General features: G+C 42.2%; 2 protein-coding genes across 5 annotated transcripts in view; one reads left to right on the top strand and one right to left on the bottom strand.

Moving 5' to 3' along the window:
• The window catches only part of svilc (supervillin c), a 25,466-nt gene extending 17,111 nt beyond the window's left edge, over window positions 1–8,355 (top strand). For all 4 annotated transcript variants that reach the window (XM_069165248.1, XM_069165247.1, XM_069165246.1 and 1 more), the window contains 11 exons: window positions 186–330; window positions 923–1,241; window positions 1,414–1,565; window positions 1,919–2,021; window positions 2,129–2,336; window positions 2,476–2,609; window positions 2,700–2,855; window positions 3,569–3,712; window positions 3,863–3,975; window positions 5,584–5,739; window positions 5,955–8,355. In XM_069165248.1, coding sequence (XP_069021349.1) covers window positions 186–330; window positions 923–1,241; window positions 1,414–1,565; window positions 1,919–2,021; window positions 2,129–2,336; window positions 2,476–2,609; window positions 2,700–2,855; window positions 3,569–3,712; window positions 3,863–3,975; window positions 5,584–5,739; window positions 5,955–6,044 — 1,720 coding nt within the window. In that variant the 3' untranslated portion in view covers window positions 6,045–8,355. The remainder of the gene's footprint in view (window positions 1–185; window positions 331–922; window positions 1,242–1,413; window positions 1,566–1,918; window positions 2,022–2,128; window positions 2,337–2,475; window positions 2,610–2,699; window positions 2,856–3,568; window positions 3,713–3,862; window positions 3,976–5,583; window positions 5,740–5,954) is intronic.
• Window positions 6,193–13,481, bottom strand: tmem98 (transmembrane protein 98). Its single transcript, XM_069165252.1, has 7 exons — window positions 13,307–13,481; window positions 10,934–11,088; window positions 10,037–10,168; window positions 9,912–9,945; window positions 9,616–9,731; window positions 9,462–9,521; window positions 6,193–8,997 (listed from the first exon to the last, which is right to left on the bottom strand). Exons 2-7 carry the CDS (start codon window positions 11,062–11,064, stop codon window positions 8,796–8,798), a joined length of 675 nt encoding a protein of 224 aa, XP_069021353.1. The 5' UTR covers window positions 11,065–11,088; window positions 13,307–13,481; the 3' UTR covers window positions 6,193–8,795.

Raw genomic sequence — 13,481 nt, 5'->3', positions numbered from 1 at the left:
AATTTCTACTGTTTATTTGAGAGGTTTTAGCTTCTAAAGTGTATATTTACAGCTTGTCATTCTACTGTAACTCTTGGTGATGGGTTGACTATAAATCTAGAGTATGTTTGGACTATGTTTTATTTCGGGTGCACTTTGAAATATGATGATGATGATGATGATTGTTCTCACTCCTCACTTCTCAGGAGGGGAGAGGGTCGTCCCAGCTGGGCTCTGTTCGGCGTCCTCTCCGAGCACAACGAGACGGCTCTGTTCAGGGAGAAGTTCCTGGACTGGACGTGCGGCACCGGAGGCCGAGAGGAGGCCGCTTCAGTGAGGGAGGAGACGCAGGTTCGTCTCTCAGTCCAGCGGTTCATAATGCAGCGTGCACAATATTCAGACAGCTAATAGCAGCATCTCATTTGAATATTAAATCCAGTTCGATTTGTTTTGAAGCAATTACTTTATATATATGTATATATATATATATATATATATATATATATATATATATATATATATATATATATATATATATATATATATATATATATATATATATATATATATATAAGACTCAACATGGAGAGTAACATCAGAAAAATATCACAGCTTTAAGAGTAAAATCTTTCTTGGAAAGGCAGAAACTTTTTTGCCATTGATTCACTTCTTGGTTTTTTTTGCAATTCTTTTCTAAGATATTTTTTTTTATCCACAATCGAACATGAGCAGTAAAACTTCTTTTTAGGGTTGCCACTCACAATTTGTTTTGAAACAGCGGGTTCTCACGACTAGAAAATTTCTCTCTTTTCCTTATTACTATTTCAGATTCCACCAGAATGCAGCTGACAATCTACTCTTAGATTTAACCTAGGATATGAGTTTCTGATCATTTTGAAGTTTAATTCTGACCTTCCTTAAAGTCTCCTCTCCCTCTCTGCAGTCCATCCCCGTCCAGTCCTCCCAGCCCGTGTCCCCGTCCCCAGACCTCCTGAGTCCCTGCGACGCCACAGCTCTCGTGTCGGGTCAGTCTTCGGAAAGGGACGCTTCGGTCCACGCCGTGCTGTCGGGGGTCGACGTCCAGCGGGGTCACGGTGTCATCACGCTGGAGGAGGGACGTCAGGTGGAGATGAAGACGGTTGCCGTGGACACTTGGCACGTCCAGGAGTTCGATGACAGCGAAATCCCGGTGGAAAGCAGTGGACAGCTTCACGAGGGAGACTCCTACGTCATCCGCTGGACGTACAGCATCGACTCTGTTGGTCTGTGACCGAGCACTTCTTATTTTTCATTATGTTTTTATAGAGAAACTGGAGTCTATTTTGTAGTTTCACGCTTTGTGGTATGATTTAGACAACATTATGTATTTAAAAATTTTGATTAATGTTTTTTTTATGTTTTTATTTATTTAAATTAATTATTTCTCTGTTTTAGAAAACATGAGCAGCCCAGATGAGTGTGGGAGCGGTCCTGAACCGAAGGAAAACACTGCCTTCTTTCTGTGGCGAGGCCGGCAGTCCAGTGTCAGTGGACGGGACACGGCTGCTTTCCTGTCCATCGGAATGAACAACAACGAAGATTCACAGGTAAACTTGCAACAAAAAACATCTTCTCCTCAAATACATGACCCAAACATGAAGCAATGAGACTGTAGGATCTATAAATACGGAAAGAACTTTTACTGAAGTCCAGTATTAAAGTATAACTTTGGCATTTGCACTAAAATATCTGCAGGAGACATTAAAGTAGCTGCACACAGTTCGGTGTGCTGTGAAATGCTCAGTCACCATCCCCCCATTTCCCATCTACAGTTCAAGTACAACAAAATGGAGAAAAATAATACAACATTTCAATTAATAGGAAAGGTGACATTTCCAGCAGGACTCCTGCAGGACTGTTGTTGTTTACAGTCTGTGTGTGTGTTGTGTTGTTTCTGAAGGTGGTGGTGCCTCAGGGAAAAGAACCGCCCTGTTTCCTGCAGCTGTTCCAGGGAGGTCTGGTCATTCACAGGGGAAAGAGAGAGGAAGCTGCCACTACCGCAGGTGCGTTAAAATCAGCTTGGTTTTGAGTCGTGTTTCTCCCGTCTTGTTTTCCTTTTTCACGTTTTGTCAATCCGATTTTTAAGTAATTTATTTATTTTATTTTATAGCGGAGTGGCGTCTGTTCTGCGTGCGGGGGGAGCTCCCTGAGGAGGGCCTGCTGTTAGAGGTGGAGTGCTGCTGTGCGGGTCTGAGGTCTCGGGGCTCTGTTGTGCTGCTGAATAGCCAGCAGGGGGTGCTCTATATCTGGACCGGTTGTAAAGCTCACAGCAGCGCCAGAGAAGTCGGCAAGAGGGCAGTGGAGCGTCTCACTCGGATGTAAGTCACATCTTGTGTGGGCTTTTAAAACACTGCAGCATCATTATTCAGATCGTTAAACTTTATGTGTGTGTGTGTGTGTGTGTGTGTGTGTGTGTGTGTGTGTGTGTGTGTGTGTGTGTGTGTGTGTGTGTGTTAGGTGTCCACCAGAGCTGGGTCTTAGCAAAAGCAGCCCCCTGAAGCTGCAGGTAGTGGATGAAGGTGCAGAGCCTGCAGACTTCTGGGCAGCACTGGGACAAATGGACAGAAAAGCCTACGACTGCATGCTGCAAGGTGCAACACGACACACACTCCGGCTTCGTTTCTCAACACTGTAAAGCCTTCAAATCAGAGTAAGAAGCTACTTTTTCCGTCCTCCGACAGATCCAGGCAAGTATAACTTCACACCTCGCCTCTTCCACCTGAGTGCCTCCTCTGGGAGTTTCCAGGCCGAGGAGCTCCACAGTCCAACGCGGCTGCCGGGGCTGGTGATGGCAATGCCCTTCGTCCAGGAGAGCCTGATCTCTGCAGGACAGCCAGGTGACAGCAGACACTAAATGGACTAAAATCTGCTTTGTCCCTTTAACTCCACTCCAGATTTTAGATCCGCACTTCTGTCATTTTGTAGATATGTTTACAATCGTGTGTTTGAGTTTATTGAGATATTATTTGAGAAGTTACTGAAATATAAAATGAAGAACACAATATCAGATTTTGTCAAGAGGCAAAAAAAAAAGGCATTTAAAAGTGATTTCATGGAGAGAATACTGATCCATATAACTATATTGGGACATTAAAATGTAATTTATCAAAATATTTGTCATATTATTACTGAATTTTGTTTTCCAGTTTTTGCAGGACTAACTGCGTATAGATTATTAATGGATTTTCTTGTTCTACATCATATTTTTTGTCATGTTTTTTAGATGCAGAAATTTTGCTGTAAATAATTAAACACTGAGCCCATATAGTTTATGTACTGGAAATGTCCTAGTGCTTTTACTCACATCATCAACGCCTTCATTAGCAACTGGCGTTTGCGCGATTGTCATGCAGATGGTTCCGCTACTTTCACATGAACTAAGAAGGAAATTATTGAATATAACATCACTTCACCGTCTCATCTATATGTCACTTTCTCTTTGCTATTTTCTTACTAGCCGAGCGTCATCTGGGAACATCAAAGTCAAACCTAATTGAATCTAATTTCACTTTATTGTTCAATTTTCTCGTCTCTGTTGTCGGCCCGCCAGCCTTGTTCCTGCTCGACAACCGTCTGGAGGTCTACTTGTGGCAGAGCGGTGAGCCGGACCAGACGGAGAGATCGGCTTCAGCCTGGAGCCTCTGGCACGATGAGAGGAAGTGTGCCATGCAGACGGCGGTGCAGTACTGCAAAGGTGTGTGTGTGTGTGTGTGTGTGTGTGTGTGTGTGTGTGTGTGTGTGTGTGTGTTTTGGGGGGAAAGGTTCATTCAGAACAGCTTGGAAAATAAAAGGATTGCAGCGACTTGATGATTTTATAAATGTGCCGTTTTGCTCCGTGTTCCAGAGATGAACCCGAGAAGGCCCCCGCAGGCCTACCTCATCTTCGAGGGGTGTGAACCTCTCACCTTCACTAATGTCTTCCCCCGCTGGGAGAGAAGCCTCAGACCCCACACGCAGGTACAAACACTTTTCTTTTTTCTTTTTTTTTTAACCAGAAATGGGGTCAGATGTTGTGCAGTGCTGTGATATGTGTGAGGGTTTCTGCACATGAATAGAGCTCTGGCAGCAGATTCACAGCTTCACAAGTTTATGCGTAATAATCTTTTACCAGTGCTGGTCTTTTATTTATATCCCACAGGACAGAGGTGTCTCACCAGTCAAGGCTACAAAAATACAGCCTATAAAACCGTGATATTTTATCGTTTCCCTCTTTATTGGCTCATCAATTATACTATTTGGAAATTCTTCATTTGAATTTATCTTTAAAACCTCTTCATTACAGAAGAAGCGAAAGTGGGCTCTTATTTATCGTGTTACGTCCCATTTGGTGGAAAAAAAAAAAAAAAAAGGGGGAACGGAGACGATAACGCAACAACCGAAGAATTTAAAGGAGCCGGGGTAGAAGTGAAAAAAACGGATTTATTTTCAGTCCATCTTGATTGATGACAGCTGTAACAAAAGCTTCTCCAGAAATCAACACAGGCCTGACTAATGCCTACGTCTGTAAGCAAAAACAAACTAAAGTCCTAACTTCCTTTGGCACCATCTAATAATCTTGACAAAAGTTAACTAGGTGTGTGAAAAGTGTGACGCGTATCCCAACTCATCTATCGTCCCTAACCTCCTACCACATACTGTTTTTTTTATCGTTCTTAACAAGTGTTCCTCAAACAATGCAGCTGGCTCAGGCAGACAAAAAAAAAAAGTCCTGAATGATGATAGGGAAGTCTGAAGTCTGAGGAGAGCAGCGCACAGCATGGGCAGACTGCACAGGTGTAAAACACTCATGTTATTAACACCTGGAAAGAAAACAGCAGAGGGTAGAGAAAGAAAAGCAGCGGGGAAGAATAACACACGCGCGCACACACAAACAAACAGGCACTTTTCTTCTGCCAGCCACATAACAATCCTAAAAGAATTCCTTATAAATTAAAGCTGCTGTGCAACAGTCAGGTTTTAAAACCTTAATGTCAGTGACAACAATAACGTTCTGTTGTAAGTAACTGAATATTTTTTTGAATTATCTCTGAAACCTTTCCTGCAATTATTGAAAACAAAATGAGTTTTTCAGACTAATTACAAGTACTTTGCCGATCTTTCAAAACTTTAAAACTGACCTGTGATTATCGAAGGAGAAGCTGGTATTTACTCCTTCTGTCAGCATGATTTTTATTTTCCTCCTGTATGATTTCTTGATGTAAATGTTAGGTATGAGTCACCACAATGTTTTTAAAGATTACCAAATTTTCTACTAGCTGCTGTTTATTTTGGCAAGAAGTCATACAGGGGACCAAAATTGGGCTTACAAGAGGAAATTACACCAAGTTCTGCCCTAATTAAGCTTCAAATAATTGGGATAGTTTTTATTTTTTCGCATCATAGATCAGTTATAGGTCAAATTTAACATTTTAGAAGATGCAAGCAAAAGGTATTGTGCCATTTTGTCACTAATGGGAGGAACAAGTGCATTAAATTATGTCTACAAGCACAGTGGAAATCAATTTTTCTGTCTATTTATCAATGCAGTCTGTATTGACAGTCATGCGCTTCATGTGTGTGTGTTAGGGTGATACAGGGCGAGTGAAGCTGACCTTGGTGCAGGACGCCCTGGCCCAGCTCATGAAGACCCAGTACCCTCTGGAGGAGCTGCTGCGGAGCCCTTTACCCGAAGGAGTGGACCCCCAGCGCCTGGAGGTCTACCTGTCTGACCAGGACTTCCAGGTAAACTGAAGGGAGGAGCAGCACCAGCATGCAGTGACATATTTATACCAGCAGGGTGCAGTGTTCACCAGACTTTACGAAATGAAAATACAGATGATCTCGTGCTTATAATCTGATGATAAATCCTGAGAGGAAGTTTTATCAGAACTTTAATATTTATACATTGATTTCTACACTATTTCCTCTCTCAATAAATCTTTACAATTATGTTTCAGACTATTTTGGAAATGAAGCGAGATGAATACGCGTCCCTCCCAAGCTGGAAGCAGATTGATCTGAAGAAAAGCAAAGGGCTGTTTTGTTAGACGTCGAGATCGAGAAGGGGGCAGACAGATGCTCCAGGGTAGCGAGGACTTCCTCCTCTGCTGAGAGAGGAAGGCGGCACGGGGACATTGGCGCCATGTTGCTGCACAAAGGACTGCTCACAACGTAATAAAAAGAAGGGGAAAAAAAAAAAAAAAAAAATCACTTTTATTTATGTCAAATTAGTACGAGTGTGACATGGATTTCTCTGTAGCTACCATATGGTTCACAGCAAAGAAAGAAAAAAAAAAACATTTTCCTATTGAACGTAATTTTATCTGTACAAATCAGCAAAAGATAAAAAAAATTAAAAAAAAAAAAAAAAAGTATGTGGGAGTAAAGGAGGGACTTCAGTAACAAACTGTGGAAAACAAAGGAGTGCTTACAAAAAATAATCAATGCTAATAAACAATGTAAACAGACAAAACACGAAAATAACAGAAGGCTAACCACTTTCTAAACGTTTCCTCTTTGACTGATATCTTTCCATCAGAACATCTGTTCGAGCCCGAAGCTGCTGTTTTTTTTTTTGCTTAAATTCGATTAACCGAACGAAAAAAAACAACCTGCTGCTTTCCTTCCCTGCTTCATGATTGTCACCCCTCAAAAAAAAAAAAAAAAATCTTCAAAGAAGTGCGTCTGACAGCATAACGTAGGATGTGTACTTTACAATCGTGTGTCATTCGATGGACTGATGTGTTCATTTGTCTGCCAGCCTTTGTGTGTGCGCAGCTTTGTGCCATGTGCCTTATTAGGGCTCCCTGGGGATTCACTATTAGCTATGCATGAAGGGTCAGGTAGACATGCTCCAATAACATCCCTCTGGCCCAAAACAACACGCTAATTCTGTTTCACCTCAGTCAACACGGTGTTCAAACCATCCTCATAGCACGGCAATACACACACACACACACACACACACACACACACACACACTTGTCTCCTAACAATGTGTGAACGCTGAACATTTCTGAGGAGAAATCATCTATGTAACACTTTATGTACCATTTAGCCAAAGGAGATGTGTGTAAATGTCTACTTTGATATGTGTATTTGTCTATTTTCTGGTAGTTTGGAGATAGAAACAGCAGCTGCAGCTGAATTTGCGGGCAAATTTGATTTAAAAAAAAAAAAAAATTATTATTATTTTTTTATTATTATTTCTATCAGTTTGCTGCCTGTGTTTCTGAGCTCACTGTCTTGCACCGACTTCTGGAAGTTATACAGGAGAAACACGACAGAAGCTGTGTTTCCAAATACTTGTTCTAACTCTCACTATTTTGAGTGCATCGGTGCGTTCACACTGTCAAAAGTACAGAAACATGCAGTGAGCTACAAGTACCAGAACGATGCTCTCAGAACGATGCTCTCAGAACGGTCCCCCAAAAAAAGAAAGTGTGAAACGCTGGACATGTTTCACCCTAAACGCTCGCCATCTTGGCTATGCAGAGGAAAGGGGCGGGGCCAGTGACGTAAAGAATTTTCAAATTAAGACATCTGAGGAAGCTGCAACGGTTCCTGAACACCTCAAAAAGAGGGTTTCTTTTTCACTACTGCTGCTGGACAGAATAATCAGCGTGTTTATTGAGTGCGTTAAACAAAGTAAGAGCGCTACTTGTTAGTCTACTGAGGGAGGCATGTCTGCAGCCACACAATAACTAACAATAGCATGTTAACATGCTCACAATGACAGTGGCACCACGCTCGTATGAGGTTTACCATTTTTGTGTTAGTGGGATAGTGTGCTAACATTTGCAAATTTTGCGATCCAAGTTGTTGAGACACCTCATGAACCTCCTGGTGGCGCCAAAGGAAAAGTCGGAGGATATTTGTCCTCTGAAACCCTGAACGTCTACAAACATTTGTGTCAATCCATCGGGTTGAGATTATTTTGATCTGAACTACAGTGGTGAACTCTCTGTCCAACGCTGTTTCTCTGAAACGTGCTGCTAATGTGGCTCTGAACTTGTAATAGGGAGAACATTTTCACCCTGATGCTGATGTGGCAAAAACTAAAAAAAAGGAAACTACTTCTGCTTATTTTTGAAAATCTACCACACAGGTGATGTACGAGTATCTCACCCCCACAAATTGTAAAAGTTTTTTTTTTTTTTTTCCATTTGTCCACTGAATCGGAGCCCTTTTGGGTTCACTGGCTAATGGTTGTTATTTTCCTCAGGATGGATTAGCTGACTAAGCCTCCATGTGACTGTGCGGTGCTGGTTAGACTGGATTTAGGCGCACTGCTGGCTGATGGCAGACTAGAAGAAATTTCCAAAGACCTTTTTACTCAAAAAAAAAAAAGAAAAGAAAGATCTGCTTTAGGGTTCCATATGAAAAAACAACAACAACAACAAAAAAACATCTGTATGTGCACTTGAGATATCTACTTGAGAAATATTACTAGCTGTACTGAATGAGGCACTCCTCGGTGCAAATGTGACTTTTTTTAAAAAATTTTATGCGAGATGTGAAAATGAGGGACAGTGTCAAGTGCCTGCATCTCTCAGCAGAACCTATTTACTGCTCAGAAGTGTCCTTATTAATTTGGACTGGATGATGAGTTTGGGAAGCGTGTCTTTTCAACACAGTGTGGCAGAAAATATGCCGGTTGGTATCACTCAGGTGCAGAATTTTGAAATGAGGCAGTTTAGGGATAATAAAAAAAAATTAAAAAAATTGACACGTTTTCATTTTCACGTCCTGCTGCTGCTGTCTGTCTGTCTGTTTGTTTGTTCGTGTCGGTGACCGCTTTAGATGGCTTGCTCTCTCTGAGCGTCGGCTCCAAGCATGCACCGTTCTGGTTCGGAGGCCAGCGCCGCCTCACGCAGAACCACCATGTGATCTTCAGCGGCGTGGAGCGACTGGTCGATCCAGTCCATGCTGCCGGACATGTGACAGGCGTTGCGGGTGACCAGCACCAGGTGGCTGACTGACAGGAGGAGCGCAGTGGCCCTGAGGAAGGATAAGACAAATTGGTTCATATTAACAAGCGGGTTTTTTTTGTTTTTTTTCTTTTAGCTGCTGGATGAAAGCCACTTAACTCCCGAATAAAACAACAGCTTTTTAAAAGCACTGATTTCGAATGGGTCTGTTGGGCCGAGCAGGCATCGCACCGTTTGCATAAGTGATGAAAAAAAACCTCCAATTTGGATATTTCTAATGCTTTCCTGGTATCATAAATTTTCTGCGACATTTGAGCATTTGTATTCCCGTCTCCATCATCTCTCTGCACATCTCCAAGATTATTACATTATGGATGAGTCCAGCCGTGTGCTCCGCTGCTCCCCAGCCTCTGCAGACGATACTAACCAATCAATGGAGCTGGAAGGTCTTTTTGCATTCAGTGATCAAAGCCATGCAAAAAGGGGGGCCTCTGTGGGGGGGGAACAAAACTGAAACAACCCAGATGTGTTTACCTGGCGTCCAGGAGGATCGGGTCCAGAGGAGGGTACATGGACCTGACCACGTCGTCCACCCTGTGAGAGACGGACAAGCGAGGAAGACGCTCAGTCTGCGTCGGTAATGTGAGAAGGTGGAAGTTGTGACGGGTCGTGTGTTGTTGCGTTGTACCTCGGGCTGATGCGTTTGGCCACCGTGATGATGTCACTCAGGCTGGCTGGTGCTTTGACTTTCGCCCCCGAGCCCATCGTCATGGCAACCAGCTTTTCGGTCAAAGTGTGGCAGATCTGCACGTGGGAAGGAACTCTTTCAGTATCGTATGCGTCAATAAAATCAATCAAATTATAACAATAGCAGTATATAAAAAAAACAACAACTGGAATTGGTATTATTTATTTTTTGATGGATTTTTTTTTTTTTTAATGGATAATGTTTAAATTAAACCGGTGTTTGAGCACTTCTGTTACCTTCAGGATTGAGATGCAGTGAGACACCAAACCGCTGTTGGAGAATAATTCAAACAATTAATCACAAATCCCAGCGAGAAACATCTAAAGCTCTAAACTTCTGTGATTCAACCAGCAAGACATACGAGGCGTCCTCTATCCAGTCCTCGTTCTCCAAGATGGCTTCAATGTGAGGGTTAGTGATGACCACGTCGTCCAGCTCCAGCTCCGACAGCTCGCTCTGGGTCTCCATGGCGCCGATCAGATCCACCGTGGGTCTGAGAAACAACAGAGAAGGAAGCGTGTGAGGAAGAGGCTGAGTGACGACTCGGTCGGGATATCAGCGAGTTGGAGATCATTTGAGGCCATTTTACAATTTAACAGCAGAGTTACTCTTGGGGATAAGTTATTAAAAAAACAACACTTCCTTTGTCAAGTCAAAATATTATTATTATTTTATAATTATTGAAATCATATTAAATTGCTATTATTCTGGTATGAAGATATACCTAAATGCAAAGATTAAAGTGACAATAATGAATACCAGATTCACTTAATTAATTAAATTCTTAGGTTTCCATCCAACCCTCCATCCTGGACAGGTTTGGTTACTTCTTGATTGGTAATACTTACAAAGTAATACTTCTCACTTTTCTCATGTATAGACAAAGCATTCATCCACATAGCAGGTAAAGCTGTGAACCAATAGTATGAAAAAGCCGTGGAAAGGAGATATATAAAGTCCACAGACAAAGAACATAAATAGGCTGTATATCGACTTCAAGTCTACCGAAATAAAACAGAAAACTGTCATAAAATTCAAGATTTATTGCAGGACTGTTGTGTTAGACTGTCTTGGTTTTAGCCAGGTGTCCCTAATAAAATGCCAACTAAGTGTGCATAACCTGGTGCAAATAATATGAAAGATATTTCAGTAACTTTAAAAACCTTAAATTATGGTTGAATGATTCTGAAGGAAACCTGTCACAGAAATGAAAACTCCTGTCTTATAGATTCACTGGCTTTCGTACTGATGCACTAACTTGGAGTCGAAGGGGTACAGCAGGTCGTGAGGGTGGCAGTAGCGGTGTCTGCACACCATCACCAGGGCCACGAAGGAGGCCAGGAAAATGGTGGCCAACACCCCGATAGCCACAATCACCACCGTCTCCATTGGCGACTCTGACTCCCACAGCGCCTGCAGGCAGCGACTCGTCGAGAGAAAAAAAAAAAAAAAAAAAGAAGAAAAAAAAAAGTCCAATCAGGGTCGGCAGATTGTCCGAGCTCAATTACAGACGGGCGCTCATCTGTTGAGGAGAAAATAATTGGGAGTTTCAGTTTGATTGGGTGTAAAAGAGAGACATCAGCACCACACTTGAGGATATCTGAAGCCGAAATTTCCATTTTGTTTAAACGCAATAGCGACACCTTTGAACCCGTAGAGAGGAATACAATCTGCAGCGCTCTGTCTGTTTCTGAATATGGCACACCAGCAATACGCACACGTACCCAAGTACGTGAAGCGCGCTCGTCCTTTGTTCTGCACTTCCTGCAGTATTATATATATATTTATATAATGAGAACAGAACTGTTTACTGTACAGAGACATATAGCTGCACCGGGAACAAAAACAAAACGGTAAATAACATAACAACGCTTTCAACTTGAATAGCTCGTCGACAAAGTCAACAGCTTGAAATACTGTGTGGTTAAATCCTGTTAAGACTCACTTTGATTTGCAGCTTCAACTACACACACACACACACACACACACACACACACACACACACATCTAAACCCGCTAAACCTCGACAAAGAGAAAAACCCTCAGGCGTCTTCTCACCATCTGATGTTTCGCGTCCCGGCTGAAGTGTTTTTTTTTTTTTTGTTTTTTTGTTTTTTTTTTGGGGGGGGGGGGGGGGGAGTTATTTACAGTTCAATTTTGGGGACTTTTATCTTCTCTCTCAGAGTGTAAAGTATAGCTGCCCTCTGCACCCTTTAGTCACTCGTTAACCCGTCCTGTCACCTGCTCGCTCCGTGTTGTGTCCGTGTGTAAAAACTCTCCGGAGATAAGCTGTCACTGAGACATCTCTCCAGGTGGACTCTCACATTGTTTCTATTTTAGGTATATGACACTTTCAAAGCAGCGATCCAGTTTTGTAAGCAGCACAGTTTTACCACCGGGCGGCTGAACTTTCAACACTACAACATTGTAAACCTGCATTTTCACCGGCATGATTATGTGAGATTCTGCCGTGGAATGCTGTAATTCTTTAATCAGATTAATTTGCGTTACGGCCGTCGTGTTATACCGGGCTTTCTTCTGCCTCACAGCTTTGCTGAAGGCTTTTCTTAACACAGGCCAGTGGTTTCCTGAAATCAGTGAGGTCTGCTGCTCGGGGTGGGGGGTGGGAGGGGGTGTGTGTGTGTGGAGGGGGGGGGGGGGGTGGATACATATAGAGGTAAATAAAGAGGTGTTTTAGGGTATACAGGAAATCTCCACGCATTCCTCAGTGGCGCCTGCGATGATTCACAGCACCACCAGAGCTTTCTACTAGATTGAAGAGGGAAATTTTGCCCTTTTAACCCCAGTTTTTTTTACTCCAGTATAAACTATCTGACGTTTCTTAGTTACATTGCAGAGTCAGTGTTAAAACCCCCCCCCCAAAAAACCCCAATGTGCCTGCAAAACAAGGCTAAAACCCCACAAAGTAGTTAAAATTCACTATCTTAACCTGCTATAACCTCAAAATACTGCTGTAACATTATTTCATCAATAATATAACAAGAAACATTCAGCATAACACTTTTATACTTTTTCTTTTTTCTTCTTTCTGGTATAATTGTGACTGCGGGACTCTGTGCAGAAGCTCCAGAACCAGATCAATACACAGAGAGAAAGAAATATATATATATATATATATATATTTTTTTTTTTAACCCCAAAGCTTTAAACATTCAACATCTGTAAGGTTGAAAACCGAGTGGAATTGGTAATAAATACAATTATGAATACTTTCAGAACATACATCTAAAAGGTTTCACAGGATAATGAAGGACTTGATTAAAAAAGACCAGCAGAAACAATAGACCAAAAGCCTCAAAAAGTAGTCTCAATTTGAGTGCCCGTTCTGCCTGAATAACTGTGCAAATACATTTCTTTCATATATTTTTTTTCTTCAACAACAGTTCAGTGAAAACCTCCACCGACACGTGCTCGTGATTAACAAAGACGGACAAATAACGGTAAAGTTTTCCCATTCTGTAGTGTTTTCACAAACATCGATTTCAACACTTCAAAGTTAAAGATATAGATTTTTGCTGAAGCTTAGGAGACACTTCTAAAGCTGCGTTTTAAACCAAGACAACTTTGCACTTGAAAGAAGTCAACAAACTCTCTTTTCCTGGGGACTTACCTATACATTTTGTCCTTTTAGTCGATTCCTGAGAGGAGACAAAATCAGTTTTTGCTCCGCCACCACGAGCGCGGAGACGGCACCGACATCTCCAGCCCCGGGGCGTGCACGCGCACCGAAGCAGCCCGTGAGCAGCCTCGTGAAGGGCTGAGCTGAAGAAGCTGTCGGTGAAGTG

This window comes from Embiotoca jacksoni, unplaced genomic scaffold (assembly GCF_022577435.1).
Source record: "Embiotoca jacksoni isolate LCO1_2020_lvr unplaced genomic scaffold, fEmbJac1.0.p SCAF_34, whole genome shotgun sequence".
NCBI classification, from domain to species: domain Eukaryota; kingdom Metazoa; phylum Chordata; class Actinopteri; family Embiotocidae; genus Embiotoca; species Embiotoca jacksoni.
The sequence above is the reverse complement of the archived record's forward strand: the minus strand, read 5'-3'. Positions and strand labels throughout refer to the sequence as shown.